The 20,910-nt window shown below is 39.0% G+C and overlaps 2 protein-coding genes and 2 non-coding genes across 6 annotated transcripts in view; all 4 read right to left on the reverse strand.

Moving 5' to 3' along the window:
* LOC135241997 (copine-7-like) overlaps positions 1–11,812 on the reverse strand; it is a 43,017-nt gene extending 31,205 nt beyond the window's left edge. For 2 of the 3 annotated variants that reach the window (XM_064312847.1, XM_064312845.1), the window contains exons 1-4: positions 11,495–11,812; positions 10,448–10,556; positions 7,975–8,152; positions 4,888–5,545 (exon numbers count right to left, since the gene is read on the reverse strand). In XM_064312847.1, coding sequence (XP_064168917.1) covers positions 4,888–5,064 — 177 coding nt within the window. In that variant the 5' untranslated portion in view covers positions 5,065–5,545; positions 7,975–8,152; positions 10,448–10,556; positions 11,495–11,812. The remainder of the gene's footprint in view (positions 1–4,887; positions 5,546–7,974; positions 8,153–10,447; positions 10,557–11,494) is intronic. The other variant, XM_064312846.1, reaches the window with a different exon arrangement.
* A 4,633-nt stretch (positions 11,813–16,445) lies between these two features.
* On the reverse strand, positions 16,446–19,470 carry rpl13 (ribosomal protein L13). Its single transcript, XM_064312843.1, has 6 exons — positions 19,340–19,470; positions 18,513–18,630; positions 18,189–18,330; positions 17,216–17,389; positions 16,816–16,872; positions 16,446–16,651 (listed from the first exon to the last, which is right to left on the reverse strand). Exons 2-6 carry the CDS (start codon positions 18,614–18,616, stop codon positions 16,493–16,495), a joined length of 636 nt encoding a protein of 211 aa, XP_064168913.1. The 5' UTR covers positions 18,617–18,630; positions 19,340–19,470; the 3' UTR covers positions 16,446–16,492.
* LOC135242791 (small nucleolar RNA MBII-202) lies at positions 16,968–17,051 on the reverse strand. The gene has a single exon (XR_010326469.1). It is a non-coding gene; the product is annotated as a small nucleolar RNA MBII-202 (small nucleolar RNA).
* On the reverse strand, positions 17,736–17,817 carry LOC135242789 (small nucleolar RNA MBII-202). Its single transcript, XR_010326468.1, has one exon. It is a non-coding gene; the product is annotated as a small nucleolar RNA MBII-202 (small nucleolar RNA).
* Positions 19,471–20,910: the final 1,440 nt, after the last annotated feature.

The following is a 20,910-nucleotide window of genomic DNA, read 5'->3' on the forward strand; positions in this document are numbered from 1 at the left end:
ATACCGTCAGATGGACAGCTAAAGCAAAACACTTGGGAGAAGGACCTTGCACTTTTGACCCTGTGCAGCCAGATTCAGTGACAGCATCAACATTGCACTTGCGTCAAGGTCAGGTGTCAAAAAGGCATTTCACGCTGACAGAAAGCTTGGGAGCATTTTCTTTTCACTCAAACATCCAAACTCAAAGTAGGTACCAGGAACTTGTTTTTCATCCACCATCCCTTAAGCTGTTATTGCAACCAAACTCTGACCTACTTTTGACTTCATGAAACCCCATTATAATGGACTTGTCAGACTGTTCTTTGATCAAGCACTATTGAGGGAAAAAATAACATATTTCTCATTTATTGTTTTTGATAAGGGCAGACGTATAGTGAGCGCTTCGTTTAAGCTATTACTGTATGGAGGCATCAGCCACTCAAGGCTGTGGTCTGAAAGTACATTGAAAATACCCCCTGAAACAGTGACTCATGGTTTATGATGATAGATTGGTATATCCTGCTTTACCAGACATACTTGGATTGAAAATATGATATACAAAATATTTGATTTGATAAGTCTCTTCCTAAATAAAAAATGAGGATGCTTCTTTTTTATCATTTGCATACCTTCTGCAATTTATAGTCCAAGGAAGGTGGCTGGCTAACATTATGAAACAAGCTACCATTCTAAAATATTACATTTAAAGTCCCCACTTTAATTTTAATGGAATTTGCAAACTAAGTAGTGACAATTGTATACTGCAATGTGGGGATTATGAGCATTTGGATTATGAAGCAATATACTGGACAGACTTTAGTTTTTTGGAAAACTGGCAAACTATTTAATTTTAAAAACAATGTAAAACATCCAAGTTTACTGATGACCCACGAGTACGTACTGTATAGGCCACATCATTCATCATGTCCCTGAGTATGCTGCCATTACACTCTAATGCAGACCCTGTCATGCCTTCTGGCCTATTTCATTCATGGCCATAATGACCACGTAATTCACCAAAATACTGCATGTTCAAATAGAACACAATAACATTATGAAAGCAGAATTCCTGATGTTTATTCACACCTTCACAGTTTGTTTTCAAAAATTGTTCATGTGGAGGACTGCCGCAAAACACCACTGATTATGTGGCTAATCAATGCTAACTGAAAGTATCAGAACAGGAGTGCAGAGCTGTTAATTAGTCTTTAATTCTCTCATTTGCATTTGCCGTGAAAGACATTAATTCACTTCTGTTTTATTCTCTTTCTTGTTATGTTGTTACATATTCATTTGCCACTTCCTGTGGTAACAGAAATAAGTGCTACCACTTGATTTTACTCCCTTTTAAAATGGCCAATTGTGCTATTCTTTCACATCACCATGGTGCCACCCACACCTACGCAGGAAACACTGCAACTAAAACACATGGACTCCTACAATGCACCCACAAACCATTGACTACTTTCCACACTACTAGACACACAGCATGCTGTAGGAGAGCGAGTGTCAGTCACAGAGGTACACCTCTCAGTGATGACAGCTGGTAACCTGTAGGTCCAGGCAAATAGGTACGGGTCACTAATGCAGCTGTAAGTCATCCTCCTCTGGTGGGAGGAAGCTGGACTTGAATGCCCAATGACTTTATACACCAATTAATTTCAACACAGAGTGAAAAAAAAAACAATTACTGTCACTCTTTATACATCTCTGCCAACTTTGCATCCCAACCAGGCATATTTAATGGAGTCTCTAAAGGAGGAAGACAGGGTTTACACTCCATACCAAACTAATATGAAATGATGTACATCGATCACCAGTCCTGAGATATGGCTGTTCCCAGTCAATTCACAGAACCTCTAAGTTTCACAGTTTCATGGCTATACAGACTCAAGCCCTATTAATTCATCCAGCTTAAGTGAATACTGTGTAGGTACACATTAAATATTTACTCACATAGTGGCATACTGAATACTACTACATACACAGAGCTAAAAGCCTAAAAGAAACTTCAAGAAATCTGAGGATATGTTTTTTTTTTTGATTAAGGGAATCTGAACTACGGGAGTCAGCTGTTGAACTGCAGGTGCATCAGCCAACAAAGTCAAGAACAGTTCTTCTTGCAAAACTCAGAGATAAGATACTTACAAAACCATTCAGTCAAATCATTTCACTCTTCTAGATCTGGCTTTAAATAGAATGTCTTTCATGAATAATACAGAGCAGCTTGATCAAAGACTTTTGCTCAACCAAGAGCATTCTTCTGCAGCACTTTTTTTTTCACCAACAAACTTTGGACCCGAGACATGAAGTAACAGCAAACAGCAATTTTAATCAGTTCAACCGAAGAAACACAGCAAAAAATGTTCTAGACACAGAAATGGGAGAAATTCTGACTGCAGAAGAAAACAGTCAGCTATTCACAGATATTCTGAATACGCATTTCACATCTGACTGCTGAGAAAAAAAAAAGCATTTACCTAAATGTCCCAAAACAGGGAATGCAACATCACATTGGGTCTTTACAGTACCCCCTTATTATTTAATTTCCCTTTTTGGAAAATGGTGCCATTAATGTAATCAACAGGATTTTCATGTATCCTGTTTGGATGGTTCTGAATAATTTGGCCTGGGGTATGAGGCAGGGGGTAGGAATAATTCGACCAGGGGTATGAAGAAGCGGGTATGAATAATTTGGCCCAGGGTATGATGTAGGGGGTAGAAATAATTTTGTCAGGGGTATGGAGTAGACGGCAGGAATAATTTGGCCTGGGGTATGAGGTAGGGGGTAGGAATAATTTGGTCAGGGGTCTGAAGTAGGGGGAAGGAATAATTTGGTCAAACGTATAAAGTAGGGCTGTAGTAATCCACCCTGTTCCTGGAGATCTACCATCCTGTAGGTTTTCATTCCAACCCTAACAAAGCTCACCTCATTCAACAGCTAGAGCTCTTGTCGAGTTGCTAATTAGTAGGTGGACTCAGGTGTGCAACATTATAGTTAAAAGGAAAACCTACAGGATGGTAGATTTCCAGCAATATGGTTGGTTACCACTGAAGTAGGGGGTAGGAATAATTTGGCCAGGGGTATGAAGTATGAGATAGGAATAATTTGTGCAGGATGCAATGTATCCATCTGTACAAATGCAAATTGCCTTAAACAACTGTGTCTTATGAGTGAAAGCAATTAAATTTAGTATTACTTAGTTCCGTGTCATTTGCCTGTAAAAGAGTGGGGCTTTGAAAAATATAAATGTTGAAATTCCTTGCAGTGAATGGTGAAAAAAGAGCCATGTTTCCACAATTAAAAAGGCATTTACAACCAAAGTTGTCTAACATTACCACCAAATGGCATCTGCCACTGAGAGGCATCCCAGTGGTCATCAAAACATTTCCAGGAAAGCATTTGACTTCTGTGAGGGCCTGCATTTTGAATCATTACATCAATTGCTACTCAGCTAATGAGCTCTCTTTCTCTGCAATGGCAAACCATCAGACTTGGCGTTTAGGGTCTTCAACACAGATTATTTTCACATCACTGCTTTTCTCACTATGCATTGCAATGAAACACAACGATCACCCAAGGGTCCCTCCTAAAGGGCAGCAAATGCATTTTTGCCTTCATACCCATGAGATGCGACGTCTACATTCTGCAAATGTCATCTGCTGGAAAGGATGTCTGCAAATGACACGTCAGACATTTGGCTCACGGACTGGTTGGCCTTCGATGCTAAAAACAAAAATACTCTACTTATTGTATCTTTTAAATAATATAATAATAAATGTTCAGATATATTATTGTCATGTTGTAAAAATTGCTGTATTTATGCACAAATGAAACTCATCTTGAAAATATTTTCTCTGCGCATTTCAGCATTAGGATAAAATTTATTGTTTTCAGCTGTATACAGTATTATCATTCTTGTAGCATCAAAACAATTAATTAGTATGTAAAACAGCCATAACCATCGGGGAATGCTTCCAATTGCTGGAGATCTTTTGTCTATTACTACTCCATTACACTGGTTAGAAGAGAATGCATTTCAGATGCATAGCTCCAAAATATTAATTCTCACACAAACAAGAACAAGGCATATTCCACATCCTCATTTCACCTTGTCCACCTGAATGATGATCTCAGAAGATCACGTTACAACTGACAGCAATGCCAATGGTTTTTCCTTCTCTGTAATTTATGGTTTATGTCTACACCTACTCAAAACTGGTTTGAGCACACAGGCGTATTTAAAGTATAAAAATATGTATACATCTTTGTCACTTCTATTAAAGTAGGTTTCATTCAGCAAAAGTATCTGGCATCTTCCATTTAAAAACCACCTGTTAAACAATTGCAGTTATCTATTTATTTTTGGTAGAATAAATGCAATATTGAATTTACAAGGCTGAGGACCATAATGATACATCTAGCATTGTGTGGTGTCTACTGTGTGAAACTGGATCCATTTCAAAGAAAGGTACGCAGCAGCCATTTAACCAGACTTAACATACACCTCCCCTCTGCAGTCACCACTCTGATCTGGCACACAGAACTACTATAATGGAGGTGGGATTAAGATTCCATACTTCACCCTGACATTTCTGCACATTGAGTTACAACTGTTGTATGAAATGTGCTATACAAATAAAGTTTTATTGATTGATTTTAACATGGACAGGTCCTTGCTTGGCACTTAGTCCTGTAATCATGCTTTATGGCGTGTAGTTTTTAATGAAGCACTTGTCATTTTCTCACTCTGAAATATCCATACATAAATCCAGCCAAATCCATCATTTTTTTTCTACCTGAACCACAGGTATTCCCATGGCAATATGCAAAGCAAGTGGAGAGTGAGTCACAGTTTACCATGTAAGCGTGTGAAATCTGTGAATATCAGTAGGCGGGAGACTCACCTCAGTCCATTGTCCTTGTGCTTGCACCATGATAATGACACAGGGGTCGGACTTGTTGAGTGTATCCCGGTCCAGCAGGGCCTTGCAGGAGACCCTAAGCTCCACCTTCGTCACGCATGCAGTGGGGACCACACTGAGGGCAGCTGCCGGTGACATCAAGTCCTGGACGTTATTCATTCTGACCTGAGACAGGGGTGAACCCAACTGTCACAGGATAAGAGAACTAGCGTCACAGTCCAGAGCCACAGGACCCTTTAAGTACACGTATCTGAATTCAGTTCTTGGTAGCACTAAGAGCTTATAAGCGCACTCATAGACCTGGATTGCTGAATAAAGAAATCCTGGGGGAAATCCTTTTTTCAAACTACAAAATGTATGACTATTCCTGAAGAAGGCCTTCTTTCCAAGAAAGGTGGACAAGTGTCATTTCAGATGACGTTTAGTCCACACTCATCAGATCTAGCAGTTGAGTATGCAAACACCAACTAGATCATTTGAAGTGGGCGAAGAGTGGATTGCTTTAAGAGTAGATTATTTATTCCGGATGTAAGTGATCAAGTTGTCAGCAAGCTGTTCTCCATGAATTTGATTGCAGAAAACATTCCTTTGTAAATCTGGAGATTGCCTTGTTTCAAGTCCACCCCAACACAGGAGCCTACTGTGAGCAATAAAATAAAAAATGTTAATAAATAATACATTTAAGGATAATCTCTGGCTACATCTATCATTATTGCCTTAGCCACAAATAATGCAGAAAGAAGGATCATCAAAAACAATACTACACTGATCATTCTCCCACAGAAACATACATTTTCAACCAAAGGAAGAGCAATGCAGCTGAAAATAAGTCTAGCCAAATACGCATGCCAAAAATTCCCAGATTAATCCATAATGTTTGCATTTCATGAATGAACACAAACCACAACAATACAAATTGCAATGTAACATTACTTTTACCTAGCACATAACCAATTATGTTAGTTACACTGCTGTAGATTCACCCCAGAGGACACAACTGCAAAGACATTATTCAACAGACTCTACAGTCAACAAAATGTAGGCTACAGATGCACATGCAGGCACACACCCCTTATTCCTTATCTGTAATATGAAGATGGAACTCAAGATTCACAGACAGGGTTAATGACATGGAATGGAATACAATATAGTTACATAATTTCAAAGCATGTCAGTTGACCTTTAAAATAGATAAACATTTTACAGTATAATTTACATAGAGGAAACATTTACTACATTTTCTACTACATTAAGATATTTACTCTGATTAGACTCTGAATTGATCATGTCATTTCATAGTTTCATGAATGTGAGTACGTGTTGAATGGACTTCTAAACCAGAATCCTTAAATTATGTAACCATTAACTTGAATGCGTCCATTGGTATGAAGTCATTAATATTTACCGGGTGTGAAGGTTGAGTAAAATGGTATTTCAGCATTTTCTTTACAACGTTGATCTGTCCCGGACCAATTCTTAAATCGGACCTTAAATATACAGCTAAAGGACAGGCTAGCATTCACTCGAAGCTGTTATGCCTCGTATATTGGTGCCGATTTTAATAGGCGTCGTTCGAAGACATGGCCGTGCATATCTATGCACCTTTAAAATTACATTTTCTCATTTACTTAAAAGGGCGAAGTATGCTGCTGAATTCCCGTGCTACTTTTAGCCCTTTTATTTGTTTAGCCAGGCGCTTTGAGTAAAAATCTATGACCAATTCAGCACCACCAGGACGGACAGCATGAGGATAGCATCAAGAATTAACTTCATATTCATTAGATGTAAAATTATAGCAAGTTGTAAAAAATGTGGTTGCACGAATCGATACGGAGAAGGATTCGTGGACAGTATAAATGAAACCTGGGACGATATTACAATGACTCCTATTATAAAGGCTTATTGGTTACATACGTGAAATTAATTACTACCGGCATTGCAGAACTGTTTTTTTATGCTAAAACGAGTGCTCATGAACTATTCCTCAAAACTAAAATTTAAGACAGTTCATACATAAAGCCAAACGTTTCCATGTGAAATGCCAAACCCAAATATCCGTATTTATGAATACAATTATTTCCACTGTCCAAAGTTTATTCTCGCGACCCGCGGATATGCTACACATACAAATATTGTCTGCCAATAATTTCTGCGCGCGTGAGTAGCCTACATCCTAAAGACTGGGGGGACGGCTGTTGTACATGGGAAATGTTCCAAAAGTATCTAGAAACTGCAGGGACGCGATGCTATTCTGTTCAACGATGTTACCCGCAACAATTTAGAGAAAAAACGATGAGGGGAAAAAAGTCACAGTAGCGTAGCCTACAATGCGTACGAACCCTGGTCAGACTCGACAATTCCCTTAGAACAGAGCAAAATTGTAGATTAATGCGATGTTTGTATAGACTACTCTTTCAAATAGGATTTGTAGTTAAATGATTGCAACGTAATTTAAACGCATGATTATGCAGGCGAAATTATAATTAATACGCACTGACTCGTTACGTGGTTGAGGTCTATTTTAACACGATTGCTAGCCATGCCACATACGACAAACGCGTCCAGAAGATATTACGAGAAGCTTAACTCGCCAACTGCAAGTGACAATTCAACTCAAAGTACCAAGGATAACTCCGCGTGACTTGTTTTCCCATCACTTTTGTTACATTCTCACCCAAACACATGCACGCTTAGTGCTAAGCTTTCCGTGAATGAGGCATCGGTTTAGTTTCAAATAACTTTGTAACATCTTGATACAAAATACGTAGTTAAAATAAAATACAAGGACTGCACACGTGCATTGAAATGAACGGACAATGTAACAAAACGTAAACGTATCAATGAGCTGTGAAAAAAAGGATGGTCTACATTTGGAACGTCCTCCCACTTTTATGATACTATACCACGAAAAAGCAGCCAAATTATTCTAACAACTAGTGCTGAATTATGAATAAATTTACTTGATGAATAATTAACTAAATTAATAATTCAATAATTATTTCGTCAGGTAATTAGGCTACTCTACATCTTCAAGGGCTCACAATGAAATATTTTGGGAATATTTCTTACCTGCAATATTCATCAGAACATGCACTGTTTAAACCTTTCCAACACAAACTCAGGATGCGATGGAGATAGCAAGGGAGGGATCTAAATAAAAAAGGGCGTGGGGGTTGTGGGGTGGGGGGTTGGGGGGAGCGGGAAGTGAATCACCGGTAGTTCTTTCGCACGCTGCGCCGCTATTGTCCTGTAGAGGGAGATACAGAGGTACTTCTCTTGTCGACCAAACAGGCAGAGCTGTATAACATGAAAATTGTCCAGAAACTATAGATGGGTGTACAGCCATACCTGAAACTTTGTACATTCGGTGGCATATTCATTGTAGATTAAAGTCAAAGGAAACAGTCCCTGTGTTATTAAACTGATTGAGTAGTCGCTTGCAGCCAAACTCAAAGACAAATTGATACTGTTCCTACCATACATCATTGCTCCAACAATGAATAATGGTTGTCCAATGCAAGCTGATGTTTTAGTTCTTGAACCAGATTACACAGAGGACTATGTCTGAAAACCCTGCTCTATTAGCAGTTTGTAAATTCAGCCAGGGGACATTAAAACCTAGCCCACCCATCTTTTCAGTAACCACCTGTAAGCCAAGATACCTAGCTATAGTTTATCTTACACTTATACATCATATAACTAATTGCAGTTAGCTATATAACAAGGAAGCAGCCATTCAAAAGCCTCTACAAAGCTTATATTATAAATGCTTGGTATGGCCAAACAGATTTCAAAAGTGTTCTCGCCTGGGTGCCAAAACTGTTGTACTTATTTTATAGCCTCTTTCAACATAGCAAATTTTTCCCCTTTAAATATAATCCTAATTGCCTCTGCATCTGTTGAAAAATCCAAATGGGGTCTTGCTAGAGGAAAGGGACCAAATAGTTTTTCCCCATTCAAATAAGCTATAGCAATTGTGTTTGTCATTATATATTACCCAAGGGCTTTCATTAAACTTGTGTCATTGGAAATTATATTATTTTGGTTTTAATGATTTTAACAATATCACACTGTAATGCTACGAGAATACATCTTTTCCAGAGCTAGTGCTAAATCTCACATTGCATAATGAATGCACATCATGCATATTACTATAGTTTATTGAACACTGAAACCATTTACAGTGAGGTAGCACATCTATTTGTTATGATAGGAGTCTGGATTTGAACATTTCTTTATAATTAATGATGATCTGACCTCCACAGAAAAAATGAAATGAAGTTAAATGAAAGAGCATAAAAGAAGAGGTAAAGAAATAGGGTAAAACACCCGTGGTAACATAGGAGTTATGTGCACAGTGGAGCAGAAGAATTATAGCTTGTTGCTGGTGTTTGTAACTTATTCCCTTGAATGTGTTTCACTTGAAAGTCAAAATCACAGCTCTCAAGAAAGTTCATTACCCCTATCCTATCAAACTCACCATCAACTGGGACTGTACAGAGCTCACTCTCTTGCTCTCGCTTTCTCTCTAGCATGTTCACTTCACTAGCTAGTTTGCTCACCATATGCATCATCAGATGCAGCACTGGATTTCAGAATCAGCTACATCAAATCACTCTGAATGGTGACACTACAATTAGAATTATTTTAGCATTGCATTGATTCAGAATCCCAGTTTTCCTCCCTTCCCCTCACGTCTAATGGTCTGAATCCACTTTTTTCCTTATCATTGGCTCATTCTTTTTCTCATCTCAATCTTGTAAATCCACCGACTGCTCATAACTTTATGGAGTGCAACAGATTGTTTTTCCCCATCGTGGGTGTGGCCTTCACTGTGTGATATGCACTGTCTCCTTATGGACAGTCCGTTACAATGGAGGCAGTATTTGGTTGTGGTTCTTATTCCACAGGCAACGATGTTTATTTCTGCATCAAGGACATGGTTTCAAGGACAAGTTGTGCTAATTTAAGGGACTGACAGTTTTTGGGGTTGCTAGACACTCCAGAGGAATGACAGGATCAATGATTATTGGCTCTAATGAAAACAAGTGGTGTTGCGGAGCATGGACCACAGGTGAGCCGAGGGTCACAGACCCTTGATATCGTTTTAATGTGCGGCATTAGTCACTCCAACTCACCAGGAGGAAATTAACTCTCCTAATTTTCTACTAAACAGTAAACATAATTTTAATAGTAACAAATATTCCTTTATATAATAAAATGAACTAGTGTAAGTAACAGAGTGTCACCCAGTTTCATTTACATTAGTTAGATGGGCAGTTAAGTGTTTAAGGGCCATGCATAATTCAAAATATTTGCAAAATTAAAAAAAATCAATAAATAATCACTTGCTTAAGGGAGACAAATATCCAACTGACAGTTCACGATCACAGTGTGACACACAATCAAAACAGAAAATATAGCTCACTATTTACTTAGCAGCTCTTCACAACTAATCAGTTAAGAAACAGTTGAAATGCATTCAAAAACATTGGCATCAAAAGAATAACCAACAAGGAAATGGTAAATTTGGCACATTTACCTCTTCTTTCCATCCATTCAATCACCCATTTTCACCCAGTATTCATAGAATTTCACAGGAAAAGTCTCCTGAGACAGAGTGATGATGTCATGCCCCCACCTGTCTTGTCCTGCAGTAAAGTAAAAGTAATATTCTGAAACAGGACGACATAAACAAGGCACACTTCAGTAGAAACAAAACCCTTTGACCTGAATTCCCCAGCGATTCGGTTGTCTTGTTATCAGACATCTCTGGGAACCACCACCTGCCAACATTGAGCATCGATCAAAAAGCCTTCCTGTCACTGCTCACCATCCTGCCACAATGCTAAGCAGAAATGTATTTGCCCTCCTCTTGGAAAAAAAAAGTTTTTTCTTGTGCAGTATTTACATTTGCCAACACATAAACAAATACACCAGTGAAGGCAACAGTATGAAATCGTTGCCAATACACTAGCATTCTGGTTTGTTTATTGTGTCCCTTTGTCTCCAAATAAAATGTAGAATAAAGAATGTGACACAGGGAGTTAGTGCAGCATAGGGATTCAGACCCACAAAAATGATCTGGAATTGATGTGTAAGTAAAGTACACTCCAGAAATGTAGCCATTATGAAATCATTTTTATTCTTAAAAAGATGTGTAACAATTATTCACACCACAACATGTTGTTTGGCCATTGCAAAAGCTTGATCCTGCCTTAAGTAAACATTTTTTTGTGGATTTGGAGGAATGCTGTGGATCATTGTCCTCCATGCAGGAAGGTCCAACCATGACCCAGATTTAACATCCTGGCAGAGGCAGACAGATTTTGGCCTAGTCGACGGTGCCATATATTCCAATAAGGTTCCCAGGGCCTTTGGAAACAAAACAGCCCCACACCATAAGATAGATGTACTGTATCAACCACCATCCTTCACAGAAGGAATTACATTCTGTTCTGCATGACCATCCTTATTTTTGCACTAAACCCACCCACACTGGTGTTTGTGGCCAAAATGCCCAATTTCTGTTTCATCGGACCACAGAACCAAATTCCAGTGACATTTCACAAGCACTCCATGCACTTACGTTTGTAGTTTGATGACAGTAGAGGGTTTCATCTGGCAAGCCTTCCAAACACATTGTTGGAAGGAGGTGGAATCTAATTATAGTTTTGGTGATTTGTGATCCTTGGAGCCAAAACACACTTGCACCCGCTTCCAAGTTGTTTCATTACAGTTGCAGGGGTTTTAAAATTCTTAGGTAATGCTATAATTGTAGAGATGGGTATTTTCTGGTGTGTAGCTTTTTACAACCAATGCACAACTTATGAATTAAACAAATGTTTGTCTTATTTCAATAGTGTGTTCACTAACCTTCCTTATGTTGATGACTAAGGGAGTTGGGTATGTGCCACGTTATATTTATACCCCAGTGAAACAGAAAGTCATAGATGACCACTTAAGAGTTCCTGAACTTTAAAAAGTAAAATATAAATGGCAAAATACAGCTATTAGCTATTTTGTTCAAAAGAATTTCTAGGGGTGCAAATAATTGTGATTTCTTTTTTCTTTTCTTGGAGAAAAATATTTATATTGTTGATAAATAAATATTTTTATTTGAACAATTGTACCTCAATTAAGGGTAAGATTTATATCACATTTGAGTCCAAAATCAAGCTGATAAGCAACAGTGATATTTTTTCTTTGTCTTTTTTGCTCATCTTTACCAAGGATGGCAACAATTCAGTTGAATGAAAACAATGTCTGTCTAGACAGAAGTTATTTCACAGCAATACAGATAAGTAAACAGTATGATTTTTGGAAACTGGGGGTGTTTATCACCAGTTAAATCATTATACCTTTGCTATGCATTTCATTTTTATCATTAAAATTTATGTTTTATAGATAATAAAGACTGGCTTATGCCCAGTTTCAAAGCTAGACAACAGGCTTCAGCCAATGAGCCTCATTCACAAAACCTTTCTTAAATTATTGCTACTTTCGTCCTTAAAAATGTTCCTATGAAAAACCAATGGGATTCATGACACATGTTCAGACCTTTGTTTTTGTGCATATCACAGGTTTATGAGATGACGAATGTTGACTGTTCATAATTGTTATGCGCAATCCTTTTCATGTGATCGGCACAAGGAAACAGATAAACCGGTAAAAAAAATGACGAATGCCAAAATGCTTGTGGAAATGTTCTTACACATAGTTTACGATCAAAAATGATCATACGCATGTTTTGTGAATGAGACTGAATGTGTTTACTACGCCACTACTTGTCCACACGTGGTAAAAAGACGCCAGTCCATATTGCTAGAGGAATGATTTCTGCTCTAATCCTAATATAAAGACATTTGTAAGATTGAGATTAACATTGTTTCACATCAATGGCAGGCTGGTGAGTAAGTATAACTTCCTCAAATGGTATGGCGTACATCATAAAATGATACACTATTGACAGGAGACCAGCACAATAAAAAAAAATGCCTGAAATGCTATATATAGTAAAAGGTAGCATACACAGAGTGGGTTGCGTAGCATGTTGCAAAATTCACCAGCTCTAATAAATACTGACAATTAAAGAATTCCTGTGAGGCGTTTCACTTTCACCCAGAATACATTTATGGATTCAGTGCATCTGCAGCTGCTCGGAAGCATGTAGAAACACTTCGCTAAGTAGCCACAGGCCCATCCAGTTCTCGTAGGCAGTTACATTATTGCACTCTCATTACTTATACCCCAGTGAAAAACACTAGAAGTCCACAGCAATCAGTGGATTGTCTTTATCTCTCCCCGCATTGAAGCGTCTAGGTTAACATTACAGACTGTTTTCATTTGCATTTCTGCCAATAGATGTATTCTGTTTTGATTATTATTCATGCATCCCAGAACGCATTGGCAATTTCATTCACTAATATGTATGATTACATTAATGCATACATGTACGCTGATCCCAATTTGTTACGGCCACACAAAGCAATCACCAAGGCAGAACATGGCTGATAATCTGGACCTTGTCACAAGTTAGCCTATGGCAAATTATTAATTCATAATAATCGTTAAACAAACTACCTGTCTAAGCAGCAATATTAATTCTGGTACATCCACAGCTATAGTGTTGGTGCTTGGTTCCCTAATTACAAATATATATTTAAGATATAAATTTAAATATATGTTTTGCACATATGAAAGTGCTATTCATTTTGTTTCCTGGAAGGTATCAGAACACTTGTCAAATGCTAATGAAATTAAAAAGGGAGAATTCTTACTGCCATAGATCACGACACTGAAATACACTGAGATTCACAACTAAGTTTATGAATGAGTAGCTCATAGGGTTTTATGTTCCACTTCCCATGAAACTCAACTATGTTCTCTTATTCGTTTACACCACCTGTGTCCTGCCTTGCATGGCCATTTGGAATGAACGGGAAAGACTGCTCGGGGATTTCCACTCGAGATCCGTCCTGCTGTATCTCACAACCACAGCCATCTGCCATCTGTTGTCAGGAGCCGGAGATTTACAAGAAAGCCTCTTTGTAATTTTATTCATGTATTCATGCACATGCTAGTTGACAAAACTTCAAATATAGAATGTGGAGAGAATACATAGTACATCAATTAATGGAGTGCCATAATGCAACTAAGAAGTGCAGTTCGCAGACGTATGGAAAGCTGACATTGATTATAAATAGGCACTTCTAAGCCAATTCCCTTTTTTTTTGATATTCTGCAGTATCACTTTTAATGGGATATTGAGTGGCAAACCTGCTATTTGATTGATTATGAACCCAATTGGCTATAATTTCTTGGTTCCTCAGACTTGCTAATAATCTATCAAGAAAACCTTTTGAGTCCTTCTCGAATCAATCTCCAGATCTGATTACTCTACTGCTCATTAAATCAGCAACGGAGCCAGCATTGTCCCAATGCCCTGTGCTGCGCACCCCAGAGGCCTTTCAGCTTCCATACAGCAGTCAGGAATCAATCCATTCCCAACCGACGTCAGTTGGCTTGCGTGAGTCAACCCATACATCCAGCGCTGCCTTTGAGAGATGAGGCATTCTGCATACATAACACATGGACCCGAGCCGGCAAAAATTCCTCCATCGCGTATTTTTACGAGCCAATTAATATGCGAGTACAGTGAGCGAACTCTGACCCACAGAGATGCACCACAAATAGAAAACAGAGAGGAGTGTGGAGAAATTTGTGTAACACACCCACTACCCTCTCAGCAGACGTGCACCACAACTGTATACTTCTGAATGGAAAGGCGTTACAGAGAACAATGTTGCCGTCATGACGTGATGTTAAAGAGGGAATTCTGAACAACCCAGCTAACCCAAAATGTTCTCACAATGTTACTGGAATGTTTTGTCAATGTTATTACATTGGCACTACAATGCAGCAACGTTGAGAACATTTGATAGCTCTTCAGCATTCATGTGATTTCAAGGAGCATATGAGCTCTCTGAAATCACATGAATGAGATGAGTAGCTGTGTAAGCTATGCATCACCCCGAGGCAATGCAATACAGTGTGTTTTCAGAAGTGCACATACTAAACACAATGATAAATGTGACCTGTTTTCCATGATTTTCTACCTCTATTTGCAAGGCTTCAGTTTCTTTAGGCTCCTCCATAAAATCAGTCTCACATTTTGTCAATGATCCCTCTTTATGTGCAGCTTGCTGTCCTGACAAGTACCTGGAAACCTAGTTACCATGGTGATAAGGAAACCAGAACTCTATTTTGTTTCTAAATGCACCTCCATTGAAAATTGTTTTTCCACAATATAAAATTATGTAACGGTTAGAAGTGTAGGCCAGGGGTCTGAAGGGCTACAAAATGTCAAACCACCTCTCTCAATCAGATTTCCTTTGATACCGATTCAATGTCTATGTTCATAGGGTTCACCTACTTGACTATTCAAGCACATTTGCCGTTTCTGGTGTCTCTAGGCGAGTATAAACATATTTATTTGCAATTCATTGAAGAATTCAATTTAATGAATCCTCAACAGGCAACTTTTTTTTCAACTGGAAAAAAATCTTTATCAATTAATTTGAATGCCTCACTTACAGGTACTCTAGCTAAGATTTGTATTTCCAGGACACATTACATGAAACTAACAATTACAAGATGCTGTATTTAGTTTTAATTAATGGTACCAAAATGCATGGGTTGGCAAACCATAGTGAGAACAAAACTTCTCATGCTCATACAGGCATTTACTGCCACCACCTGGTCAGAAGTGAATATTTGTTTTGTGAAGCCAATTCACAGCCTTTTAGAATTTAGCCCATTCACTCATTTCTTCAATGGAAAGCTCATTCACTTCCCACACTGAATGCACAGCAGGCTCTTCCAAGAACAGAGCATAAAAATAAGCAGACAAGCAACCACTTTAGACTACAGCAACTGAGACACTGTCCCTGGCTGCACACAGCAAGTGGGCGCCGCTATGGGATGCAGTGATCACCGGAGCTAAAAACCTGAAGAAGCCCACAAAGCTGTGTGCTTACCAACACACGACCGCCCGCCCACATGCAGGTACTGACAGAATGCAGTTTACGCACATAGGTGTTGCTAATATCAGCCTCAATTGTAGTACCAAAGTTTGGTGGGTGTGTGGCACATATTTTCAGAAAATAGCACCCACAATACTGGTCCAGAATCAGATCTATGCATTACCCATAACCCCAAAACATTCGGCTAACAAATTAAAAAAATTTATCAGAATGAGCAACTTTTTTTTTTTTTTTTTTTTACATTACCCATTTCTGGGGGTCAGCCTATCCAAAAACAGCGTGCAGGTTGCATTTCCAACCTAATCAAAACCAATCAAAAATATATTGAAACCATCACAGCAGACAAGTATTGTTTACTTATCTGTCCTAGAATCAAGGACAGGAATTAAGTACAATTTTTCACCAGCACTTTCCCCAACTGCTTGATAAGCACTTCCCTTCCCACTAAGGCTACATCCCCAGATCTTAACAGAAATAAGGGATGTCGCACACCAGTTGTTTTTCGTGGTTTGTTTTTATTTTGCAAAGTTCCATAGAAAGGTTTATTTCTTCTTCTCCACATCCTGTTCTGCGGCCTCCTTGGCTCTCTTGGCGCGGATGCCGAAGAGGCGGGCGTTGGCGCGGGCCATGCGCAGGCTGGCAAATGCTTTGAAGTTCTTCTCGTCCTCAGAGATCACGCGGGCCTTCTCCTTCTTATGGACCTGCAGAGCGGACGAGCCAAAGGGGTCAAGGATGGGCTGACAAGTACATGCCACTGCACACCAGACTATAGAAAAGAAACTGAGAAGCACCGACTCGCACAGACTTTCCTAAGAATAAACAAAAGACAGAATTCAAGTGAATTTGGTCTGGAGAGAGGGCTTACATTTCTGATGGGCATGATAGGGCCTGCCAGCTGTGTGGCCATCTTGAGTTCCTCAGCCTGGAGAAAGCACAGCAAAAAAAGCAGAGATGGTGCAGTGAGTGTCAGGGACATCTTGCCATCTTGACCATTCATTCATACATCTTTAAGACTGATCACAGATTATGCAGTCGTCAGCTGGAAAAGGGTTCAACGGAAATCATCAAAGTAAGTGGCAGAGATTCCGGAGAAATTGTCATCACACAACTGCAAATCCAGGGTTCCCTCCCTATCAATGACTATAAAACAGACCATGAAATACCACCTGCAACATTTTGTGCTAACACCTGCTGAAAGTCCCCCAGTGCTGGATAATACAGAGGGGGTTAAGTTTCCCTCGAGTGGAGTGAAATGAGTGACTCACAGAGCTGTCTCCCTTCCTGGGGGCGGTGGCCTTCCGGGGGAAGAGGATGAGCTTGGAGCGGTACTCCTTCAGCCGCTGCACGTTGGCCTGCAGGGACTCTGTGGATCTGTTGCGCCGACGGGGGTCCACCGAGATGCCAATGGTGCGAGCCACTTTCTTGTGGATGCCAGCAGCCTTGAACACAATCAAAACCAACCACTGAGCAACCAGCATGCAGAAATAGCCCTAATGGTAGGCACAATTCACCCTTACGAGCAATGACACTTCAAATCAAACTTCCTTGCCTGGTAGACCTTACGGCTTTGCATAGAGGTAAACAGAGTGGAAATGTGGTAAAATTTCAACTTTCATCTGCAACGGCCTGGACTTCTAGGGTGAATGGGTCATTCAAAAGTAAAAATTATTAATTAAATTACTAATTAATTAACTAATTGAGTTTCATTATGTTCAGCTTTTCTTTTGGCATTAGCATTTCCAGTTGCACAGGAGGAAGAAGGCTTCAAGCTACAAGCTAGGTAAAGGTTATACCAGGCAGTCATCAGCTAAAGGGGTTCAAGGAAAATCATCAAAGTAGTACAGAGATTCCGGAGAATGTGTCATCATTTGACTGCTGGTAGACCCTTTGGATCCTCCTATATACACACCTGCCTACTGAAGGCAATACCAACACAGGTATGGCTGGATTTAATGAGACTAGTTTTTAATAAGTACAGATGATCTACTTCAGTGTTGCAGACACTGACATTTCCACAGCAAGTAAAAAAAATCAAACTCAAACATTGTTTGGAAATTATTGCAGTAGGGATGTGCCTAAACTTGGATATTGCCAGCTTTTATTGCTATGGCAGGACCATCTGTGCACATGCAACACCCCAAAGGTGTAATGACAAAAAACAAAAACTGCACACTGAACACAACATAAGGAAAAATGGCACTGAAGACAGTACTGAAATCTTATCGTGACGGTCAATACCTTCAGCTCCTCCAGGGTGAATCCCCTTCCAGCACGGACCTTGGTGTGGTACCTGATGGTGGGACACCTGACTGCGGGCCGCAGGGGACCAGCTACCGGACGTGGTGCAATGCGGCGTGCTTTGGCTTGGCGGGCCTTTCGTCTGCAAGGAGAGGCGAAGACCAGTCAGCAAGACATCATCTTTTTATCAGTTTAAAGTTTTCATAGCCTTCACCAGGTTGGCAGTTACCAATACACACGACCATTCAGGATAAACATAATGCCATTTGTGTACTGCTGATCAAAGCTTTAAGTCTAATGACTACATGGCAAGTGTGATCATACCTGCGGAGCTTCCTGGCAGGCTGGTTGAACCAGGTGCGTACCCTCTTCTGCCAATCTTTATGGAAGTGAGGGTTCAAGAGCATTCCATTCCTACTAGGGGCCATGATTAGCTACTTCCCTGTTAACACGAAAATAAAAGGAATATTCAGATTATGCAAGGTTCCAACACACAGAAACATCAATCACATATGGTCTCAGAGTTCATTAGCTAGCTAGCTAAATATAAATCTGTCCATTTATATTTAAAATCTGAATGTGCAACTCTTGTTCAACGAAATTTCAACTAAGTCCAACGATTTTTCCTCCGTCTGCAATCCCGCGCACTTTGTTCAATCATACCACAGAAGGAATCACGCTCTTCAGTGCTTTAATTGATGCAGTTGGATATTTATATACAATTATTCGAAAAGCCTTTAACCGACTATTAGCACATTAGCTGAACAAGACCGTTACTAGCCAAGTTAGCTAGCTTACTAACACTTGGCAAAAGGATAACATAAAACCAAAATGTTCGCCTACTTTTATTAATGCTTGACAACGAGAATCAGTGTACAAATCAGCGGAAAGACCAACCGTCGAACCAGTAAAATTTAGTACCATGAAGAAACTGCATAACACACAAGCGGGCACGGGATGCCAGACACAACCACGGGTCAATGAAACCAACATAACACAGTCATCCATTCAGTGATAACTTCAATAATGAGTTTTTACTAACGGAAATATAGCATGTGTTATAAATATGGGTTATACAAATCCAACTATGCTTCAAAATAAAGGATTAACATGGATTTTATCAAAAATGAATCACCACAAAATCCACATACCGTCCAGTGAGAAAATGGACGAAAGGGAAAAGGAAGTACACGCTAAAGGAATTGTGGGATATTACAACGAACGGCCAATAGCAATCGGTATTCTATTCTTCTTTTTCTTCTCATATGTCTGACAAAAACAACCCGTTACTGCCATCTACTGCGTTGGAAGTCTAACAGTCACATTTCAGTAATATTCTGAAGTTTGAGTAAGAAAAAAAATATATACGTATTATTTATAATATTTTACTTGAATAGATAAATAAATAAAGCACAGATAGAGTAAGATTTCGGTAATCTGACACAATAACGGAATTATTGCATTTATTACTGTTATTGTTTTGTAATATATAATACTGCATTTGAATATTACATATTCATTTAAGATATGTATTCCTTAATTGGTGCCAACAGATGATAGCACATGAGCGGAAAAAGTCGGACTTATCTCACACCCAGATGAGAGAAATCTAACATTTCACTGAGCTAAAATTCCTCAGAAAATGTTGTTTTCCTCAACAACATTTGTGTCACAATTATTATCTTTCTAACAAAATCTAAAATATGTATATTATATTTTTTAAGATTACTTTTTCAGTAAAGTCCATTTATACAGTCTTTACAATAGTCTTTACAAACTCTTAAGTGGTCAACATTGACTTCCTGTTTCACTGGGGTATATATGAAATCACATATATGCTAAACGCCCTTCAATATCCATTAACACGAGGAAGGTCAGGAAGCACAAAAATGAAATATTAGACATATTAACTTTCTGGAAATCTGGAAATGCCTATAAAATAGCTCAATTCATGAAAATACCCATATCTACTATTTGGGCAATAACAAAGATGCTTAAAAGAAAATGAGCTGTGATGGATTTGCCTGAAAGAGGACATAAATGTATTTTGTCCTCGTGCACAGTGAGGAAAATGGTTGGATAGCAAAAATTAAAAAATTAAAAATTCTCTAAGAATCCCAGTTGTAACAAGTTGAATTATTGGACTTAGGTTATATGATCAGATGAGACCAAAACAGAGCTTTTTGGGTGGAGTTAGCCTAAAAAGAGGTCAAACAGAGAAGAACCTAATCCCTGCTGTGAAGTATGGTGGCGGATCTGTGATGTTGTGAGGCCGCTTTGCTTCCAAAGGCTCTGGGAAACTTGTTAGGATACATGGCATGGTGGACGTCAAGAACCAAAGTCTTCGACCAGGAGGCTAAAACTGGGTCATGATTGGATCTTCCAGTGTAAGAATGATTCCTCCTCCAAATCCACAATAAATGCATAACTGACCACAGAATTAAGCTTTTACAATGGCCATCTCAGTCCTGACTTAAACAAGCTGTGGAGGAGCTGAAGAGGAAAGTCCACAATTGAAGACCAACTACACTGACGGATCTAGAGGGATTCTCCATGGAGGAAAGGTCTCAAATCCCTTGCTATAGTTTTTCCACCTTATCAAACATTATAGGGGAATATCCAGTCTTTACAAAGTAAAAGTGCACAAAGTACTAAATGCTGGGGTGTTAAAAATTATGATTGACTTCAGAGCAATGTTGTACCTATAAGACAATATCATTTT

The sequence above is a fragment of the Anguilla rostrata genome, chromosome 16, assembly GCF_018555375.3.
Source record: "Anguilla rostrata isolate EN2019 chromosome 16, ASM1855537v3, whole genome shotgun sequence".
Classification (NCBI taxonomy): Eukaryota; Metazoa; Chordata; class Actinopteri; order Anguilliformes; family Anguillidae; genus Anguilla; species Anguilla rostrata.

Bases quoted from the DNA above. Each gene is read 5' to 3' on its own strand.
- rpl13 (XM_064312843.1), bottom strand. From the start codon at position 18,616: ATGGCCCCTAGTAGGAATGGAATGCTCTTGAACCCTCACTTCCATAAA. The intron at 17,390-18,188 runs GTATTGACCGTC...ATTGTGTTCAAG, and splicing joins TCACCCTGGAGGAGCTGAAG to GCTGCTGGCATCCACAAGAA. The intron at 16,873-17,215 runs GTGAGTCACTCA...TGCTTTCTCCAG, and splicing joins CCAGGAAGGGAGACAGCTCT to GCTGAGGAACTCAAGATGGC.